Here is a 22,708-nt window from a genome sequence, read left to right on the forward strand (position 1 = left end):
GTACCTCAGCAGGTTCTGATAGGTGCCTAGGAGAACTTACACTGCTGACCTCTTGTATGATGGATGACAATGTAGGTTGGAATCCTATTCTCCCTGTTACAATGCCAGAGAAACATTGCCCTTTGAATAGCACCAAGTGGAGCAATTTAGTTGGGAGTACTCCAAGGAATATTAAGACCAAGCCAACTCCTCAAAAGAAAGCAAAACAGTAACAGAGTTAAAAACATACATTACATACAGTCTCTTGATGGTTGAGCATTGTTTGAAACAGAAAACAATATATACAAAGTGCTAAGTTAAAACATTCCTATTCAGAGTTGTGAACAGTAGTATATTCGTATACCACACCTTGCCAGAGGCAACGATTTTGGTTCCATGGCAGGATAGAAAGGCGCTTCAGATCATGTACATATTTTCTTTGAGAAAAGTATATCCTAAAGGTATATCCTATATCATTTATATATACTTTATATACTTATATATATATATATATATATATATATATATATATATATATATATATATATATTCATCTTAGGCACATCAAAAAATAGCTGCATTACAGAAAATAATGAAACTGCTATTCAAATATCATTGAGGCGTCTGTGTTGGGTGTGCAGAAGATTGCATGCTGGAAGAAAGCTTTCTAGAAGAGGGCAACTTTTCAAGAGGCCTCTTCCCATTGACAGGAGACTGAAGACTCATCTCAGAATTGGAAGACTTAGACTTGCCTACAGGTAACAGAGAACGTTTGACAGGGGTGGTGGCTTTAGACGACTCCTTGTCTTCACTGGCAGCCTTACTGGACAGCGAGGCGGGAGAGGCCTGCTGGGAGGCGTTCCCTTCACCCTCGTCCGTGCTCAGTTTAGTCTGGCTGCTGGACCTAGCTGTCCTCTCGCCCACTTTCTTAGAGAGGATGGTGGTCTTGCCCAGGTCGGCCGAGCGGCGGGTCTCCTTTTGTCTCAGGGCGCTCTTGAAGAAAGAGTGGCCCTTGTCCTCAGACTTGCTGCTGCGACGCAGGTCCCTAGAGGACACACTGGGGGAGCGCAGACTGGTGACTGACGAGCTGCTGCTGGAGCTCCTTACAGGCCTTCTCTCTATTCGGCCTCCCTCAGCACCCTTGGCCTGGGAACTCCGAGGCGCGGCGTTAACCCTAGGCTTGTCTGCAAGGGGGCTAGAATGAGGGGAGTCACGGCTTGAGCTCTTGTCTGTCGGCTTCTTCCTGCTGGAGGCGGAGCTTTTATCCGCCACTGAGGAATTTTTCTTTGCGGTCGGTGATGGGGAGGCTGAGGACTGCGGAGTGGAGGTCAGGCGCTGCTTTGCCTTGCCGGCTCCGGATGATGGTGAGGTCTCCTGAGCCTGAGAGGACTCCTTTTTCTTGGAGGGTGTTCCCAAAGAAACCCCTTTGGTGGTCTTAGTGGAGTCACTTTTCTCTTTCAAATTTGTTACTTTGGCACCCTTGCCTTGAGGGCTGGAAGACGCTTGAGAAGAAGGAGCTTTCTGTGCAGATGACGAAGTGCTCTGGCGTTTCTTAGAGGGCTTCTCTTGATCCCCCTTTGTCTTGGTCGAGCTCTTTTTAGTCCCAGACCCCTCCGCCTTGGTCACAGATGGTCCTGAGCTCTTGTGCCTCTGCTCTTTTGTAGGAGTGCCATGCAAGTTCTGGTCAACAGCAGAGATTTGGTTGTTGTTGTCTAGGGGCTCTCCTTTGGAGCTTTTCCTGTCAGCCGGCGTAGGAGCCCTGCAGTAGACCTCATCTACAATCCTTTTACCCCCACCATCATCGCTGCCATTGCCCTCCATCATGGCCAGTGGAGCCTTGTTGCCAGGGTGGCGCTCATGCCTGCTGTAGCTGCCAAAGCACGATGTGGACACCTTGTCGTCACTGGCCTCTCCGATCCTTTCCAGGGGTGGTGAGGAGCGGGAGTCTAAGGAGAAGCGGGAGGGCGAATTGGATCTCATCTGGAGCTTGGCAGACAGTGGCCAAGAGGGCTTTGTCCCATTTTCACTGAAGGCCAGTGGACTGGCTATGGAGGATCTGGAAGACAAGCTCTGACGTTGAATGCTCCTCACAAAGGGTCGGGTGGAGAATCCTCCTTAACGAAAAGGACAGAGATTTAAACTAATGCGCTGATACTAGACTGAATGGAAAGAGCAGCAGCATGCATTTTTGGCTTAACTGAACAAGGCGACAGATCCTGTGTTAGTGCTAGAGAGGGAAAGTAAAGAGAGTCATCAAGAGGCAACTGTTGAATGCCCAAGAACACACAAGATCAAGGTTGCATTTAGAGTTAGAAATGAAAAGATTTACAATTTTCATGCACATTTGACAGTTTCCACAGTGCTTCCACATACAATTTCACCAGTTTTTAAAAAATAAACCAGCATGGGACCAAAGGGACTTCAGCTTAATCACAGTTAACTGCTTAATTCCCTTTAAAACTGCACTTTGTAACTTTGGCAAATTTGGGGAATTAGCGACCTCTCTGGGGGAAACATGTAACAAAATAACATTTTGTAATGAGGGCTGTGCTGTAGTCCCCTTTCCAGAGCGGATCAGTCTGATGATTGCAGATTGGCTTTCTAGGGGTGGACACGAACTGCTCTTTTTCACAACTGAGGGGAAAAGTATAGACATGTTACCTGCTTCACCACAGATAACTGATAGCTAACTAACATTACTATCAACAGCTGAGTAGCACACGTCCATTAATTTCGTAAACCTCCATTCAGTCGGATATCTATTTTGGCAATGTGAGCCAAGTATATTTTATATAGGTTGTGTTTATGAAAGGAGACAGGTGGTAGAACAAACTCTAAAGCAAAACTTTGCAAAGTAATCAGCTAATATTAGTGAATTAGCGAGGTAATGTTAGCTATACAGCCAACAACTTCATTACTTTGGTAACAGTAAATGGGTAAAGTGTAACAGTAAATTCCACAACAGTGGCTGGTTACTGGCTGGCTGTTTCTGTGTGTGACGTCAATACGTAAAAGAGGTCTGACATGGTCTGAAAAACTTCCCCCAAATGCGACCTGACAGCTCACACTTTTGAATGAATATTCCAGGCTTTATAGGGAGACTCGCAGCAGTGCAACAACACTATATGAACACTATATTTTAGCAATTTTTTTTTCCTCTTGACTCAGTAATGCAAATTATTTCAATATTAACAAACACATCCTACATAGTGCAGCTTTAATATTTTTCCTGAATATCATCAACTACAAATATAATATTTACATTACTACTTGTAACCACAAAACAAACCACAGAAACATTGTGGAAAAAGTCTGACATGTGCAGAAATTACACAATATCTATGTAATATACAAGAAATAGAATAAGCAAACATGCAGATAAGAGCGCAAACATGCTCCTCACCGTCGTCTTCACTGCGATCTCCCGGGAACTCCACAGACTCAGCCAAAGAAGCCAGGGATGTGCGTCGGGAGGAGGCCCCTGAGGCCAAGCTGGGCGGCTTGCTGCCAGTGAGGCGGGTAACCCAGTGCTCACACAAAGAAGAACTGGTAGAGCCTGACCCAAACAAAGTAACAGGCAACCACAGTCAGAAGCAAAAAAGGCAGATACATTTGGTGAAACCATATACTTTGCACTAATTAGGAAATCATGACATTGCTCAGAAGGCAAAGGCCCAGAATTAAAGTCTATCACTATCATGTCATCAGCTGGAAAATATTTGTTTTTGTGCCACAGCCAGGCTAGAGAGTGTTACACTCAGATTAAGTGTTATCCCTGAGTTGGTTCGCCAAACAAGTCAGCTACACGTCAGAGCCACTCAGCTCATATGCTATTCGTCCAGCTCAGGAGAACAGAGTGAGGTGACTCACCCGCCACAGAGCTGTTGGCAGACCACGAGGGAATAGTTGTCCTCCTCTGGTAGAAGAGAATGTACGCTGTCTGCTGGCATACATCCTCATCAGGTATGGGCTGGACCTCACTGTCATCAAAGCAGTACCACTGTCCATCAATGGAGTTCTTACAGTATGCTGTGAGAGGAAGAAAAACAGAACCACACTCAGTTTTGGAAACCCTCCAGGCTGTTTATTCAGATGTGTCTAATAATGGTTAATGTGTCTAATAATGATAATGATATCATACTAACTGGCAATGTATGTGTCACTCTTTTTTTTAATGTATTAAGCACTGAGTGACTGGAATTACACTTTACAGGTCCATTAGTTAAGTGGTTGCACCATCTGCACACCGGAGTGCATGTTTAGACTTACAATCCAAAAGCCAGCACAGCAACCTCTGTCTCCCTGCATAATTTTACCTGTGTAGTGCCCTCCATGCATGTTGCCATGGTGATTGCATACAGCATAAAGGTCATAAAGATAGTCTTCCGGATTACGGCCAAGGCCGTAAGGTCGTCGCCAAGGGGACCAGTGAGAGGGGAGGCTCCAGCTGCTCTGGCTCCTCTTCACCATGTGAGGGGCCATGTCCATGCCAACCAGTGGGAACCGCACCATGTTCTGCATCTTCACCCTCCTGTCTCCTTCCTACAGAATAATAACATTGCTAATATTACTAGCAAAAATAAAGGTCTGCTAACACCACAAAATCATGCTAACCAATCCGCCAAATACCATTAGACATCAATCCTCTCTGAATGACTGAACAATTAAAGTGTGCAGGAAATTTTAAAAGTAACATTATAGAAAGCCTGTACCTGTCTGAACCTCTTGAGGTGCAGGATGAGAACATCAGGCAGGGTCCACAGGCTTAGCTTGATGCGGCCCTGCTGCAGCTGCTTGCAATGGGGACAGCGCCAGGCATCATCTGGGGCCAGCTGGAGCACCACACAGCACAGGAAGCAGCCATGAACAACTGAATGCACACGCTTCTCTATCAGCCTCAAGGGATGTGATTTGCAGTGCTTAGTCTCACTCTCAACTATGCCCTCGTTCCTCTTTAAGACCAAACAGCTTCAAACCACGCTACCAATGGCAACTGCCAGCTCGGGCTTACCACAGGGCATATTTATACTGCACGTGGCACAGATCCAGGCTTAAAGACATGCTTGGAGAACATAGCAATTTACAAAACAGCACGGACAGCAGAAATCTGGTTAACCCACCATTTAATGTCTGTTTGGGCAGATCTGGCCTTAAGGAAATGGAAGAAAAGGCATCAGTTTTTCTGCTTTCCCAGGAACAATGAAGGACGTTCAGGAGGTGTATTAGGCCTATTCGTTACCTGTTCCTCTTTGGTGTACAGCTGGAAGCACTGAGCGAGGGTACAGGCCTGGGGCTGATGGTGCTGCTCGCGGTGCAGGTACACGCTCTCAGCATCAGGGATGTACTCTTCCTCAGTGTGGCCAAACAGACTGTGGGGAAAGGCATAACACAACATCTTCGAACACTACAAACATATCAATAGCTCACAAGCATTTCCCTGCAAATGAGTTTATTTGGACTTCCAGTTATATTTTAAATAGCTTTCTTTTTAGACAAAAGGAACTTCATTCCATATTTTGCAGTTTTGGGATATAATTTATGAACCTATTCCTCCAAAGACTGCATTTCAGTACATATTAGAAGCATACAGTACATCAAAGAGCAGCAAGCTCAAATGATTGCTATTCAGGCTGCACTCACTAATCCTTAGTCTCTTTGTCCCACTCCACCACAATCTTGACATGAGGAGGGCCCCCTTGCCCGCAGGATTTGTACGCTCTGAAAAAGACAGATTAGCTTGAACAACTAAAATACAGCTCTTTTAAAATCCTGCCCAACTGTGTTGAATGTGTCCACTGTGAACAATAGAAAAATGCACAGAGAGAATTTCAACAAGTTTATGCATGTGCTCTAAATCAGTCTGACAGATGCATGCAGTGTTAGGTAGATAACTGAGAAAGCAGGGTCAGAAGGTAGGCTATAATTTGCTCAGACAAAGACCAACCTTTCCACAGTGGGGTGACACAGCGGATGTTCCTCCTGAGGCAACAAGTACGTGATGCCAACTACTCCAACCACTCGTAGACTGAAAGGTCCCACCTGAAATAAATCAGTCAGATTTAATCTAAGCATATGTCTTTAATAATGAAAACGCACAGAAAATATTCCAACACATGCTCACGCAAGTAAATCAAGGGCTGTATTTTACAGACTGCGGCCTACAGGCACCATGCACTGACCTGAATGTAAACCCCTTGTCTCAGCAGGTGATGCATCTTCTCCAGAATTGCCTTCTGAAGCACATCCCAGGTCACAGTGCGCTCCATATACAATACAAACGGAAGGCCAAACCTTAGACAAAGGAAAGAAGAATTCTGACTTTTCAATCGTATTTGATGTTTCTATACATATTCCCTCAAACAATATCACTGCCACATTTCTTCTGTTATTTTCCCTTTTCATTTTCATGCAAAATATCCATTGGAGACATCCCAGTCATATCCATCTCATACTTCAGAGGGCAATGAAACCTCCAAACAATAACATGGGAATAGCACAGATCAGTGACTTGTGACTGGACTGCAAAGTTTCGTGTTCGAGTAGTTACCTCCGTCCTTGGTGGCCAGTGCAGGCTCTATTACAGATCAGCAGGATCATCTTATCGGCTCCTGTATTTTTGTTGGGTGATGCTGGATTCACTGCTCCTTGCATGAAAGACGGTGTACGAGTGCTCTCATTGCCGTACTTCAAATTGTTCTGATTAAGGTTGGCAAGAAGGCTCCCTGCAAATTGTAACAGTGCTTTAATAACGCGGCTAGATATTTTCCAAGTCTTGGTCTGAACTGATGACTTGGTGAGTATTTTAGTGTCTTCTACGAAATTTGTACAGAGTTATGGTCATTAATTTCTTAAAGGAATTGGCTACACCTAGCTAGCCTGTTGTCTCTGTCTCCATTTCTCAGTGGTAGCTGAACAAGTGACTAAAGACATGCTTAGTTTCCACACTTGTCATTTAACAGCCAAACAAATGAACTTCTATTAGGCTATTTATTTGTTTAAACATTCTTTGCCATTGTAACATGGCAATCTTTTAAAGAAAAGGTGAAATCGCAGGGGAGAATGCATCTATATTCAGGCTTTAGCTAACTTTTTTTCATTATAACCTAATATTACATTCATCATTAAGTAACCACCATTTTCTCCTTGTTTATGATTAAATGTTTTATATAAAACAGTGATAAATAAGCCTCTAACATACATAATGAAAAGTGACCGTGTTCTACAATTCTATTGCAGTCTAAAGGGTTAATAAAAGACAAAGCTTCAGAACTCTAAATGACAAATCAAATATCAACATAAACAAATATTCAAGTTCTGGAATTATTCAGGCCAGCATTAGTTGGTTCACTTGCCAAACAGGGATATTTGTGTATCAATAATAATTCATCACAACCTTTCAAGGTATGAAGTGCAACTAAATCAAAATCTCAGAACTTTTCAATAAACAAATGCAAAACAGGAGGAAGAAATACCTCTTTTGGAGCGAATGTTTTCTAATCTGAAAGTCTCAGGTGTTTCAAATGCAAAAATCGAGTCGCTTTCTTGAATGATATCAAGATCGTCATCGTCGTCACAGAAGGAGCGATGGAAACCGTCATAATACATTTCCGTCAGGACAAACTACAGAAACAACAAAGGCGGAACTGGTCAGAAGTGCTTTACATATCGGCATGATAAGGAACAGTAAAGCAAGTTCTGATGGTGTTTAACAGCCACTAAACGCACTCACTAATACACAAGCAATTATTCTACCAGCAATAATATTCCCAGGACTACTGCGAAACATTCTCTCTGATTTTATTTGTGGCTTCAACTTACTTGCCCTCACCACTTCAAACACAAGGTACAATTTAGGCAGGAAGAGAACAGAAGTACTTTCTATTCTGGACACACTGAAAATAGATATTTAAAAAAATAAATAAATAACATAAATAACAAATAAATAAACAAACACTAGAGTGTAAAAAAATAAATAAATAAAAAATACACCAGGTTATCAGACCGTTCCTCTCTCTGCCATTATTATTTCTTACTGTCTCGTGTACTTGGATAAGCAGTGGGTATTTTACTGAGTATCAGATAATGATGCTCCACACTCTGCTGAGAATAAGACTCACAAAGCTCTCTTTCCTTTCTTTAAATTTTTATAAAGCATATAAGAATGAGAGCAGGTTGAGTGAATCTGGTTTAACTGTACCTACATTTAATGAAATGTAGACCATCTTCACTAATAGAATACAATTTATACTAGAAGACATCCAGTAGAATGCAAGCCAAAAGACTGCGCTCTAAAATATGACCTCAGAATTTCACTGTTGCATCCTGAGTGGTACAATAGTGACATTTCAAAATTAAAAAAACTGTCATTACCAATCAGCAAAAATAAGGGGAAAATAAACAAGATTCTTGTCAGAAGTAAGACCTCAGAATATTTCAGGGGAAATATAAAGGCTGTTTTGGAGCCAGGTTGTAAAGACTCCAGTGTGGCTCTTTTCTAGACAACTAGCAAGTTTTACCATCATCTGATGGATGTTCATTTCGGATTGTAAACTCTGCTGAACACTGAAGCTGCTTAGACATTAACATACTGTAAATACAAGGCAGAACACGTTATAATACTTAAAAGGATAGCAAATCTGTGATTATCTGCATATTTATGTTTCAGGGCTGCGTACGTTTTTACTGCAACAAACTGCAGTCTACCTTACATTGCATAATAATAAACGGTGAAATCAACTGGCCCTCATCCATTGTTCGGCATGACAGTGCAGCTAGGTGTACAGTAAGAGACAGTGTAAATTTACAATTGATCAGTTTTAGGTTCAACAAAGAGTATAGTCACTCTACACTCAAATTCAAATAATGAGACTGAAAAATGGCTCAAATTTCTTTCTTTGGTTCAACTGACATAGGTCTGTAGTGTACTTTACTCCTGACTACAGTAGTCTCTAAATGTTTCCTTAAAGCTACAGTATGTAAGTTTGGGGGTTTTGGACTGCTTTAAACTGTAAACCAGCTTCCAAAACAGAAAACACTTAACTCTCTTGCCAAAGCCATTGCTAGTTAATAGGTTTGGACTTGGCCTGACTACAAAATGAGAGTGTCAAAACTTAAAAGAATTGAAGCAGATACAGGATATATAAGCAGGGTTTTTGTTCACGGAAGTGTTTCACGAATATTCACTTAATTCAGTACAGTAGCTACAGGAATAGAGGCCTTTGACAAAATGCATCACCTGTCATTTTCCATTCCCTATCTGTACCCAGCTTAAACGCACAGGATAGTGCTGTTCAAAGGTTTCTAAAAGGGCACCTGGTCTGGTGGGATCTTGGTTTCTCGCGACACAGCTTCTCTCAGTCTGGAGACAGTGCTGTTGAGGGGCACAGCCACCCCGATCCTCATGCAGTGGGAGTACTTGCCCTGGTAGACCACTGTCACATACAGGGGCCTGAAGGACACAGAGCAACAGTCATTAAGAGCAGTCCTTATAGATGCCCTCTGGTAAAAATCAAGCTCTTACACTTGTTAGCATGTCCATGTAGTGTCACATCATGAGTGAAATAGGTAGTCAACACCATGGCTGAGTATTTCCACTATGAAATTGCAGTGCAACAGTGGCAGTCTCAAAAAGGCAGATTCAGACAGCCAGAGTATCATACTTCACAAACCTAAGGAACCCCTGACGGGGTGAAGCTTTACATATCATTAGCATAATAATATGCTAATAATATGTGCAATGAAGTGTATCAGAGTCAGGTGTAGCTAGCTACATGTCATTTTTTACAAGCTTATACCAAAAGGATGGAAGAGACATGTTTTCAGATGCAAAAAAAGGAGAAATTGTGAGCCTCATATGTTAACAAAAAAATCTGAGGAAAAAAAAGAGGAAAAAAAAAAAGTAGCCAGTAGCCATTTTCCAGGGGACTGTTTTGTAAATTTTACTAAAAAAAGTAAAATAAATAAAATTTTTGTATTTTTGTATGAGCCAACCGGTAAGTTTATTTTTCTTGTGTTTTATCCATTGACTGTGTACAACAAACCTACGGAGCTGAAGTCAGCTTCTTATTCGGAAGCTTCTTGTTCAAATTTTCCCATTCCGCCTTAAATGGTGCGGCAGTTACAGTAAAATTCTAACAAGAAGGCCTGAGGCTCTGAATGTAACTGCTGCACCATTTAAGGTGGAATGGGAAAATTTGAACAAGAAGTTGACGAATAAGAAGCTGACATTAGCCTTATAACAAATATGCAATGTGCTAGATAACGTTAGACAACGTTAGCCTTATAAGATACATGATGATTCATGTAAAATGCTGACAAGACACTTTATACTGCTTCAGGATGTTGACGAAGAAAGTTGTGGCAAATGTTACTCTAAAACTTTGTCAGATAGCTAAGCTTGCAGAATTAGATGATGACTATATTCATTAAGATGATTGACAAAAACTACTTTGGGGGTGTTCACAAAAAAAGTGTGTCATGATAAGGTTATCTAATTCAAGTACATATGGAACATGGAGAAAGCCCTGAAGGCAAACATCTGTTTGCATGTTCACAGATCAGCACATACTGAATGAAGACAAAGGTGTAGACTTCTGAACAACTTAAGGCATGAGGGTTTTTTTTTTTCTTGGAAAAACTTAAAAATATGTAATTCTGATTAACAGAGATATTTTTTAAGGGTTTTATTTATGTCTGGAGAGGGTCTTCAACACAGCCACGAGTTAAAGAGCTAATCTACAGCAACCATGACTAGGGTAGGGTATCTAAACTCTATACTTTTACTGTATAGACTGAATTTCTTCACCATACTATCAAACATTCTGCATTATTTAATACCAAATTTCAATACCTAAGTAGTCAGTCTTATCAGCATCAGTGAACTACTATGCAAGCTTTTTGCAAAATCTAGACCAGCGACTGGCTATCTAAATTATGTGCCATATATGTCAGTGCTTCTTAAATCCTATGCAGTGCTTCTTTGCTATCCAAAGTCAAAACTTTCTGCTATCCAAAAATTTCAACTTAAGACTTTTACAAAAATAGTTTTTTGTGAAACTAAATTCTTACTATAGATATAGAAAACAAACTGAACAAAAATCAGTCCTATCTGTGACAACATGGACACATTTCAAATGTTACATTTATCAATATCTTATCAAAATACACATTTATCAAAGTATGCACCAAAAGCCTCCCGCATATATACAGTAAGAGAAATCCACAGATCAAGTGCTGCTCTTCACTAATAGGACTCATACCACCCAACCAGCACAGCACTGGAACTGACAGACAGTACATAATCTTTTCATAAAATCCAGTCTACATTAACAAAAAGCAGTTTTATCATCTCTTATAATATCAGGAGGGGCAAGGGATTAAGTCATTGAGCACCTGAAGACCTGCTTGGCATACACAGCATAAACAAACAGGAGTGACAGAGAACAGCTCTAGAAAAATACACTCCTTCATAATACAGCTACAAATTCAGTAGATTTGTGTAATGATTCTGTCACACCTCTGAGCTCCCACAGCTCCTCTCCCCTCAGACCTCTCTTAAAGTAACTGAACATAAGCCCCACATTACCTCTCTCAGCCCACCAACACATGCCAGGAAAGACAGACTCTGTGAATACAAAAAGACCACTGTGGGAGGGAGTCTTAGAACTTCACACCCTATAAGCTAGATGCATGACTGAGAACTAATAATTAATATGAATGTCCTGTGTAATTTAAACAGGGGCCTGATGTCCGCTATACTAGCCATTCTTTTCATGTACTGATCATTTAGACTTATTGTATCATCCCTGATGTATGAGATGAGGGTTTGGGGAGTGTGCAGTAAATCATCTCTGTCATTCTGCTAATACATAGAATATGACATCTTTAATCATTAATGTGCGGTAATAAATTGAGGGTGCTTAAAAAAAGAATGTGCATTGAACAGAGTCTTCTCTCTGATCAGTCACTACAGTGGAAGCTTAAAATAGTGTCTCTATGCCTCTGGAGACATAAACTCACTAAAGCCAGTAGCACAAGAAGACAGCGACACTGCTCAGAACAGAAAGGAAAGGGGGCACCATTTAGCATCTTATTTGGACAGAAAAATACTATTTTTTTCCTCCATAAGACTCTCAAAAGATGTAATAAACCCAGGCTTCACTCACATCTACTTTGTTTTCAATAGGCGTGTTTAGCAAAAAACATGCTAATTTGCAAGTGGAGATTACAGTGATCCACCCAACATGTGCAGCACAAGACGATAAGACCTTAGGCTACAGATGAGCGGTTTATCGTGAAAGATACAGTCCTATGCTACAATTAAACAATGACTCATGTGTTTTCAACTAAAACCTGTTAGTCCACAGCACTTACAATCAAAACTGTCAACTGATCTGTTTACAGCATAACTGGTCTGTACACATCCTAACTCTTCTCAGAGCATGTAAGAGAGGAATTCTGCATTCTATGCCAACTCTGCACCAACCCAAGGTGTTAATCTGAGTCACACAACCAGTGCAGAAGAAATGAAAGGAAAACAAGGTTAGCTTTAAGACCTCCAGCCCATGCAGTGCTTTATTACACCACAGAACACAGTACAAAGCGAGCGCGCCTCAAGGGCAGGCCTTCTCATATTGCACACGAGTCTCCTGAAGAGCAATAAGTCCTAACTGCCCCGCATAACTATACAGGAACAACGTGAAGGTGCTTACTTACCGAGTGTGAGGCAACGGAATGGGGAGAGAGATGCAGAGGAAGGGATCAAAAGTGTTGCTCTGCTTTTGACAGTGAGGGCAGGTAAGCGAGGATCTGTATGTGAGAGAGAGAGAGAGAGAGAGAGAGAGAGAGAGAGAGAGAGAGAGAGAGAGAGATACTAAATACAGAAAAACTTAATTTTATGATGCATATCATGTATTGTGAAAACGTCCTAAAATATTGTCCACCCCTACAGGACAAGGAAACACTGCTATACCTGTACTGCGCCTGAAAAAGCTCTTGGACAAAGGAGCCAGCTGACAATGGGAGTGAGGGTCCCTCAAGTGCTCCATCATCTTCCTCTATGGGTGGCTATGGCAATGTGAACAGGAGAAAAGTCATACATTATTAAAATTAAAAATTCAAACTCACAACTTAAAGGAGAACTTTGACAGATTTGTTACAAATTCTGCATAATTAAATGGTTAAGGTGTAAACAAAGTCAGAGTGATTGGATGTCAAATGCCCCGTTATAGAGAAACTTACCAAGTCAGAATTGTTTACCACAGTGGTGATAGGAACCAAACATCCGAAGAGTCTAATGCCTCTAAAAGCTACAACGCATACAACTATTACATTAAATAGGTATAAAAATGTTGTAAAAATTGTTTTATGCTAGTTTTGGGCCTAATTTATTTTTAAATACACTCATGGTGGAAAGATACCTGCAAGCTAAAATAGTACCCAAAGACATTATATTTACCACTATTTCACCTTTATCAACATTACATATAAACACTCAGAAGACTCATGTAGGTTCACTGATCTTTTGGATAGTAAATTAAGTGGCTATACTTGGGTTGTACACATCGCAACCCCTGGTTCCTATCACAACAACTGTAAAGAAATCAGAGTTTGTAACTTTCTACACATCAAATCACTCTGGATGACTGTTTATTTGAAAACAATTATGCAGAAAGTCCCCCTTTAAAAGAATAACTCTGGTTGAAGTTTGTAATATTTCACACTGTGTTTAACTGCACCAAAAATATGTATTAAAATGTGCATCACAACATAAAATCTTTACCACCTCTGCAGTACACATACAGTGGGAACTAGCCATTAGCAATCATCAAACCAGGCATGTCACAAATCAGTCACTGCTGAAAACTTCTGAAGCACATTAGATATAAAGGTAAAGCTTTTTCATAAGTATCCTAGTTGTATGACACATTTGTTTCTGGAACCATTACCTATATCCAACAGTTCTTGGTTTTGAAATGATATTACCAATATGATCTGTTTTGCTACCAATTAGATGAAGAATGCTTTTAATAAACAGACAGATCAAGAAATGATTTTTTCCTCAGCACATCAGTGACATGCAATCAAGGCAGACAGGACTTTTAGAAGAAATGTCTCATTAAGGCCAGAAAAGTTCCTGGCACTCCAGCATGGCAGCCTAGTGTTTCCCTGGCACAAACAGCAGGGAAGCAGAGCATCTGCCTGGATGAATCATGCAGCCTGAGTGACCTCACACGAGTGTCTCTTAGGTGCCTGACCCCGATCAGGACATCACGGACAACTGAGCGCACGGGGCTGATAAATACACCAGTACTCTTGCAACAGCTAGCAGGACATGAATCAAACAAAGCAAAACCAGAACAAGTTATCTACGGTGAGGCCCTCTGTCCTGGGTGCACTCAGATTGATGGCAGATAAGAAGCTCTGTTTTATGGGTGTTGTTCCACAGCAGTCTAGACCTTAAATCAGCCTGACTTGCAGGCAGGCTCTTTTGCCAGCTACTCAGCTGATTGAGATCTCAATGTAAATTCAAATCCATGCCATTTTTACACAATACAAACAAAATGTCTTTGGTCCAACAGCGTTGAGGATGGCTGGTCTCCAAATCCAGGACAGTTAGCCACCTACCACCTATCTGATTTTTTAACTCGATCACTATGCATCATTGCAATTCTTCCTATTACATTATGTTAGACTAACACAATCAGCATTTGGCCTAAACAGTCCAGTACATTTCACCACCTCTAAAAGTAAAAGCAATACTGCAACACATCACTTTTCACAGAAGCCTGAGGTCACCTTTTCAGGCACCACAATTAAACGTAACAGCATACCTTTATAGAAGGCCTGCTATGGCCTACGGTATTAAGGTCTTCATGCACACGGTCCAGAAGCCAGAGAAGAAATTCTTGAGCATCGTGCTGAGCATTTCCCCTGTACTGCATAGCACGCTTTGACACTGCACTCTACAAATAAACAACAAAATACATCAAATGTAGCCATGCAGAACAACTCCACATATTTTGAACATAAGATTAAAAATATATTCCTTCATTATATTCAAAGCAAAGCATGGAAGATATTTGATCCAGCTGTGAACTTTTGTAGTTTGTTGTTTGCCAGTTTGTTGTCTCTTTTTAAAAGCAATTCAAGTTTTAACTGCACAGTAACAACACAGAGAAAACTGAACATTCTATAGCTGAAAACTTTGAAAACCCATGTGGAGATCAGAGACCACCTGCCTACTTTTCAGAGCTGAAATGCAGGCCACCTGTGAAGGTTTCTAGTCATCCAGGTCAATTAATCATCAAATAATAATAAGTCATGACCACTCAGCTTGTGGTGTCACCTTGACATATTCCTGTAGTATCCAACAGAGATGTGGACTCGAGTCATGTGACTTGGACTCAAGTCAGACTCAAGTGACAAATCTGATGACTTAAAACTTGACTCGACAAAATCGAGAAAGATTTGTGACTTGACTCTGACTTGAATGCTAACGTCTAGGACTTTGACTGGGACTTGAGCCTGATGACTTAGAAAAACTCGAGACCCAAAGTGGAAGAAATGTGGAGAGAGTCTGACTGCAGATGGGACTCTACACAGTCGCTTACTTTTCACGTGAATGGATTCGTTTCCTGCTGTAATTCTGATGTACAGTAACGTCGTCAAATGTCTATTACTGTGCTTATGCTCAGCTTATTTTATTTCAAAAGACAAGTGAAGCACTTAGAATTCAAGTTCACCTCTATAAGCTAGAAACAAGCGAAGCATCAACAGCATCAGTAAGCGCAGCTCAGCACTTAAACTCCAGTCTTACTGCAGAAACTTACCAGGTGAACTGACCATTTTCCTTAAAGTAGCAAAACAAAAGAAACACAGCTCTCTCTATTTGACTGATTTTAACAGCTTCTAACGTTAAAGCAAGCACAGCATTCACCGCAAGGCTGAATTTGACTTTTTATTCACCAGCTTCATATAGGAATTTGCCAATTTGGAACAGAAAATTCGCAAAAGGCAACTTCACTTTAGTCATTCATCGTCATTTTGCTGTTTTTTTCCAGTTCACTTTGTTCAGCTTGGTCATTTTTGTTTCTGTTCTCTATATCTATATTCAACCAGCAGCTGCTTTTAGATCGCTGAGCTAGTTTTAGTGCTAAGCTAGTTTTTATTTTAATCATGTGTTCCCAATATTGAAGATCTCAGAAAATTATCTTCAAATATAATTTAATTATTTTTGATAGTACTTTGAAGATTCTTTTCATGTGTAGTTGCACTACTCTTTGTGTACCATTAGGTCTGTCATGGTTATCCATGTAAAATGTACTTTGTGTTTTATTTGGAACAGTAAGTAAAAAACTTAATATACAGCCATACACTACTAACATGCTGTCATTAAAAGGCTGTATTACTGTTACCATCATTTTTGGTGTTCAGTGTTGAAATGACCCTAAATTAGCTGCAGAATGCAAACTAACTTGTTTAGGACTCATGACTTAAGACTTGCTTGTATTGACTTGAGACTTGACTCTGAACTCGAGTGTCAAAACCTGAGACTTACTAGCTGCAAGCCAACTTAGTGAGTTGTTCCCACCTCTGGTATTCAATCCTGGTTTTGGAGTTTCTTTCCAACACACTTGGCTCTAATATTCATATACTCTTAAAGGTCTTCATTAACTAGATCACGTGGGCAAGACTGGGGTTGAAACCAAACTCACCAAGGTGGGAGACCACCTATGGCCTATCGTTAGACCACAAGTCCTATCGCCTTGACTAACTTGTGAAAAGCAGATCGCTGACTTGCAGAACCTAACTGGGCAATACATACAATGCTGCCAACTCCTCGAAGCATACTTGCAAACAAGCATGGATCAGACTCACTTTGAACTCTCTGCTGTGCTGCGGGGTGTATTCAAATGTCCACAGGGCTCTAACTAGTCTAGACAGCTGCTCGGTCACTTCCCCCCGGCTCTGCGCGCCTTTCCTCTGCAGGTGAACCCCGTTCGTCTTGGGCTTCTCCTCCTCGGTCGTCGAGTCTCCCCTGAACTGCTCCAGTGCCAGGTACTCGGCGAAAAGGTCCGTGTTGCTCAGGCACTGCAGGATAGCGTTCATGAAACAGGTGTTGCCGTGATTCTTCAAGCCGGCCACGCCGGGTATTTTGTCCCGCGAGAGAAAGCCGCCGCAGTCGCTCTCGTCCGAGGTCACGGAGCCCTTGCCGTCGCTCTTGAACGACGTGAAGCCTCCGTCGTCCTTGTCGCCCTCCGCCGCATGTAGCTCCGAGCCGAAGTGGGAGAGGGTGGAGAGAGTCTTCAAGACTCTGCTCATAAAACTCCCCACCGAGCGCACGGAGCCTCTTCGGAAGAGCTTCTTGCTCAGGCCCGACTTCTTCTCCTTGCTCGATGATTTGCTCGACATGACGGCTTCTTTTGGGGCTTTTAGGGCATCCCCCAGCACGTCAAGGACAAGAAACGGTTGATGCCAGTTTATGGCACCAGACAACGCTAATCCTACACTTCAGCACTGCCTCCAGCAACTGTAAACAACCGTCAAACAAGGTCTAATAAATGTAACAAGTCTGACAGTGCCATGCTAACGTTACCTTTCAGTGCCAGTTAGCTGCCTAGCCTAGCCGTGCCGAGCCGTGGATGTGGCTGGCTGGCTATTCTGAAGCAAACAGCTTAGGAACTTGCTCCTCTTCAGGGTGACTAACATCAGTGACACAACATCTGAATATGTGAGAAGCCGCATTGTGGTACAAGCATATGCAAACAACCAAGCTAGCTAGGCGACCTCTGATTCTGATTTGCTCCAAACACAAAAAGCGGGTTGCAAGTTAAGCTAACCACCAGCCCGAAACGCTAGACCTGTATTCGCCAGCGAGCCCCATTTCTACATCTAAACAACGGCCTTCTGGCCCCAAAACATGTTTAGCGAGCTAAAATGATAACCCAGGTTACAAGCACAGCTCTTTTATAAGAAGCAGCTACCATGGTAGCATAACTAGTTAGCCAGCTAACTAAACTCAGACCTAGTTAACGTTCTCTGGTGGCCTAGGCCCAACTTGGCTTGCCCTCAGAAATTGTAGAATGAAGTTAATGAGCTCTCCAGCCAGCTGCCTTGTTAAATTAAACGCTTCCCAAATGAAGCCCGACTGAAGCAGCACTGTCCCGTGTGTCTGCACAGACATCCGCCGCGACAAGAGACAATACAGCCAAACAGGAGCGGGCTTAAACCGTCACTTCACATTTTAATACAGCGGACTGTAACGTTAAAGCATGCAGTATCGGACAGAAACGCGATGAAATACATGTTAATCAGAGAGCCTTGTCGGTCCAGTTATCCATCAGCGCTAGCTAGCCACTGCATGTATAATTGAACTGCAACTCCACCCCGGCGACCAACCAAGCGCCTCTTCCTAACGTCAGTTTCTGAATTAACGAGCCCAAAACCCTACAACCACAACCGGAGAAAAGAAGTGTGGCCGTGCTGAGTTAGTGTTTCTTTGCGAGACCAGCTGAGTGAGTCCCACCAGAGGTTGCTGGCTGGCCGTGAGCTAAACGCTAGCGTTAGCCACTAGCAGCAGCACTCAGCCAGTCAGGGGAGACCCATGTTGGCGATTTCCCACAGCCGCAAAGGTAGCCGCGCATCCGAACATAACCCCGCCATGTTTCTGCCGTTGTTTCAGCAGCCACACAAACCGGAGTTCACGTTTTAGACGTGTTGTGGCTTCCGAAAGAAACGTTTCGACCAAAATCCGAAAGAGGGTGAGTTTTTCGGGGCAGTTGTGCTCCGAGCGCTCCGTCTAAAATCACTGACACTGCAGGGCGTTGGGGCAGCTGACGTCACAGCGCAGCACATTCGAGCAGGTAGTAGAGTTTCTGAGGTCTAAGTGGAGGTCTCTCGATCGGTCTCTCTCTCTCTCTCTCCGTTATTATATTCATATATAAATACACAAACTGTGTATATACAGTTCACGTCGTCTGAGATTTTTGTCACTGGGCTGGTGATGTTTTTGTAGTTGCTCAGGAAAAGCAAGATGCAACATCATAACAAATACAAAATACAGTTTTGGTGGACCAAAATGTTAGGATAGCTACTGTTTATGAATTGTCTTGCTGCTGGCAACATTTTGTCTTTCACCGTCTGAACTGACACAGTTTTCGTTGTTTTGACCTTTGTTCTCCATAGATCCAGTCCATGAGATTAACATTCCAATGGAAAATACTAATTTGAACATTTTTTATGTCAAGAAATCAAATTTTGTCCTCCATTATAGTATTGATTTCTTTTTTTTTTAATCACATTGCTTTCATAACAACAACAAAAAAAGATTTTCCCACATCAGTAAGCATTTATTTATTTATTTGTTTGTTTGTTTGTTTGTTTATTGTTGGTGCCAAAAACACAGAGAAGTACAACCTCATCACTTTATGAAGCTGTGACGGAGGGATAGGAAAGTGAAAAGTGGACTATTTCAGGCTAAACTGGCTGCCACAATCCCTGTTATCAGAGTAAGTCCTTGAAACATCAGTGTTTGTACTGTAAGTTACATAATGTTTCTGTAAATATTGAAAAAAAGCTGTTTTTTTGGATATTTTATGTGATAGTGTGGACAGATGGCAAGAACAAAATACCAATGTTGAATAAAAGAAACAAATTTTGAATTTGGCTGCTCTGAAGGCTTAAATGACATCACTTACACATCATGTGGATTAAGGTGACACTATAGGGTCATACCAAAGAGCTCAGGGACATAAACTGTCGTAGGATGCCACCTTTCCTGCAGTGTTCTGCTAGATCTGCCCATGTCAACTGTAGGTGCTGTTAGTGTGAAATGGAAGTGTCTAGGAGCGAAAACAGCTCAGCCATGAAGCGGTAGAACACGCAAACTCACAGAGTGATGCCACTGAGAGGTTTGGTGTTGAATCACTCACTACAGAGTTCCAAACTCCCTCTGGAAGCAACATCAGCACAAGAACTGTGCGTTGGGAGCTTGCACACAAGCCTAAGATCAAAATGCACAGTGTCAAGCGTCAGCTGGAGTGGTGTAAAGCACGCTGCCCCTGAAGTAGTGGAAATGTGTTCTCTGGAGTGATGAATCATGCTTCACTATATGGCAGTCTGATGGACGAATCCGGGTCTGGCAGATGCCAAGAGAATGCTACCTATCATTGTGCATAGTAAAGTTTGATGGTGGAGGGATAATGGTCTGAGACTGTTTCTCAGGGTTTAGGTTAGGCCCTTAGTACCAATGAAGAGTAATGTTAATGCTACAACATACAAAGACATTTTAGACAATTATATGCTTCCAACTTTGTGACAACAGTTTGGAGAAGGCCCTTTTCTGTTCCAGCACGACTGTGCTCCTGTGCACATAGCAAGGCATAAACACATGGTTTAATGAGTTTGGTTTGGAGGAACTCCAGTGGCCTGCACAGAGCAAAGACCTCATCCCTACTGAACACCTTTGGGACGAACTGGAACATTGATTGTGAGCCAGATCTTCTCATCCAACATCAGTGCCTGACCTCACAAATGCTCTTTTAACTGAATGGACACGAAGTCCCACAGACGCACTCCAGAATGTTGCAGAAAGCCTTACCAGATGAGTGGAGACTGTTCAACAAGCTCATATGTGTGCAATATATAGGTGTCCACATACTTTTGGCCATATGGTGTATATATAATAGCAGATTTTCATTAGCTAATTTTTGACTCTTATTTATGACATCAGATGTTGTGGCACTGTTAGCATGTTATTAATTTAATGACTCTATCCAGCGCACTGAAATGAAACAACCACGTCTCTGAGGTAGAAGTGCAGAATCAGCTTTAATTTGATACATGTGCATGTTGAGTGGGTAAGAACTAGAGTGTTTTTATATGTAATCTTCTCATGTTAGGAGACCATAACTGGATAGCTGGCTGCTCAGTTGTTTCTCTGCCGTGTGTCATTGCGACATTATTTCACATACAAGAGTGCTAACAAAAGGTCTAGAATTGGTAGAAAATGAACATGTCAGTAAAGCAGGCTATCCAGAGGCTGAAACATGAGAATAAATCAACCTCACACCAAAACATTAGGTCTGTTAAAATTAACTGGTTGCAACCAAATCAATTTTTAAGAAGAAGAAGAATCAAGATTGTTCTCAAGAATTGCTTTAGCAAATAACAAATGCTCATGGACCATGGAGGACTGAAATGGTGGATGAGCAAAGAGTCTGTCTAATAATGAAGAGACACTCTTGAACAGAAAATACAAAATTAACACTACCCAGGATGTAGGCATAGATATGTTGAGGAGAAAACACCCAGCATGACGTCAGCAGGTTTACCACAAGATGCAAGTAACTGGTAAGCCTCAGGAAGAGAAGTCAGGTTACAGTTTTCTAAGAAGTTCATAAAGAGGCTTGCAGAGTTTTTCTATAATTGATGGGATGCAGATGAAGATTAACCTGCACTGTAGAACTCAATATCCAAAGCACACCATCTCATCTGTGAAAGCCCGGTAGGATGTATGGCTGCCAGTGGAACTGACTCACTTGTCTTTATGGATGGTTTGACTGCCGACAACAGCAGCAGGGAGAAATCTGAAGTGTACACAAGGACCTTAACAGCTCAGATCCAACTAAATGTCTCAAAACCTCCAAAAAACTTTTGGATCATCTTGCAGGAGGACAATGACCCAAAACTTACTACTGAGCATATATAGCGACTGGCTAAATCACCCAACCAGGGAGAAGTTTGAAGGCAAAAAGAGTCCAAAACAAAGAAGAACTGAAAACCACTGAATCCTGGCAATGCATCATCAGAGGTGATTTGGTGAGGTCTGTGGGCTACAAGCTTCAGACAGCCAACAGCTGCAAAGGATCCCATTTGGAAATCTAATATATGGCCTAATATATGCATGCATATCATTAAGGGTCAGGAATATATTTCAAAATATATGGTCATATATGTAGTGTACAGATATGTAAGGATCAAATATTGGACATATATGCATAAAACATGTACGGTATGTCTGATATATGTCTGATACAAACACCGAAAGATTTTTTAAAGCAAAAAATCAAAATGAAATGCAAAAAAACTAACATGCAGCTAGCATATATGAGTAACATATTCCATCCATATATAAATAATGTTTTCTATCATATGTTTGTAAACATACCTGTTACACAAATGTTTGTAACTGCTGAAATACAGCTGAAATATATATTTGAAAACAGCCAATTTCACATGACATATGTCACATATATGACAAAATCTAACCTGTATATGAGGGATGTTCATATATGCAAATATACATCATATATTGGAAATCAATATGTTGCTATATATCAGATTTTTGTATGATTTGCAACCAAATACGAAATATGGCAATTTCATTTACTGTTATGTTAATTTATTCAAGGCTGTGTTATCAGAACCCCACCGCAACCCAGAAGGATAAGCGGTTTAGATGATGTATGTATGTATGTATGTATGTATGTGTTATCAGAAAGGCTGTAGTTCTATCGTAGTTCACCAAATGCACTCTTAAAAATACAGGTGCTCACTTTTTTGAATGAGTTTAATACAGTATGTAAACATTGTTAAAGTTTCAAAAGGTACCTTTCACTCTCCAGTCCATTTAGTCCATATATAGAAACTAAGCTACAAAAACAGCCTGTTTTGATTTCACTGTTTTCATGACATCACAAAACCAGTGCATTTACATTTACCCACCTAT

At 41.4% G+C, this 22,708-nt stretch overlaps 1 protein-coding gene across 3 annotated transcripts; it reads right to left on the bottom strand.

Moving 5' to 3' along the window:
* Positions 1–541: 541 nt before the first annotated feature.
* Positions 542–18,811, bottom strand: usp31 (ubiquitin specific peptidase 31). 3 transcript variants are annotated; one of them, XM_036566798.1, is made up of 16 exons: positions 16,858–18,811; positions 14,811–14,942; positions 12,950–13,044; positions 12,694–12,786; positions 9,292–9,427; positions 7,452–7,599; positions 6,527–6,701; positions 6,159–6,270; positions 5,924–6,018; positions 5,620–5,697; positions 5,219–5,348; positions 4,692–4,811; positions 4,296–4,521; positions 3,850–4,008; positions 3,383–3,535; positions 542–2,090 (listed from the first exon to the last, which is right to left on the bottom strand). In XM_036566798.1, exons 1-16 carry the CDS (start codon positions 17,389–17,391, stop codon positions 592–594), a joined length of 3,885 nt encoding a protein of 1,294 aa, XP_036422691.1. In that variant the 5' UTR covers positions 17,392–18,811; the 3' UTR covers positions 542–591. The 3 variants fall into 3 exon arrangements, with proteins under 3 accessions (XP_036422691.1, XP_036422690.1, XP_036422692.1); XM_036566797.1 differs by having other exon boundaries at positions 542–2,093; XM_036566799.1 differs by having other exon boundaries at positions 542–2,093; positions 16,538–16,997.
* Positions 18,812–22,708: the final 3,897 nt, after the last annotated feature.

This window comes from Colossoma macropomum, unplaced genomic scaffold, assembly GCF_904425465.1.
Source record: "Colossoma macropomum unplaced genomic scaffold, Colossoma_macropomum, whole genome shotgun sequence".
NCBI classification, from domain to species: Eukaryota; Metazoa; Chordata; class Actinopteri; order Characiformes; family Serrasalmidae; genus Colossoma; species Colossoma macropomum.

Bases quoted from the DNA above. Each gene is read 5' to 3' on its own strand.
- usp31 (XM_036566797.1), bottom strand. From the start codon at position 17,391: ATGTCGAGCAAATCATCGAGCAAGGAGAAGAAGTCGGGCCTGAGCAAG. The intron at 4,522-4,691 runs GTACAGGCTTTC...ATTATTCTGTAG, and splicing joins ACCTCAAGAGGTTCAGACAG to GAAGGAGACAGGAGGGTGAA. The intron at 4,009-4,295 runs GTAAAATTATGC...TTCCTCTCACAG, and splicing joins GCATGGAGGGCACTACACAG to CATACTGTAAGAACTCCATT.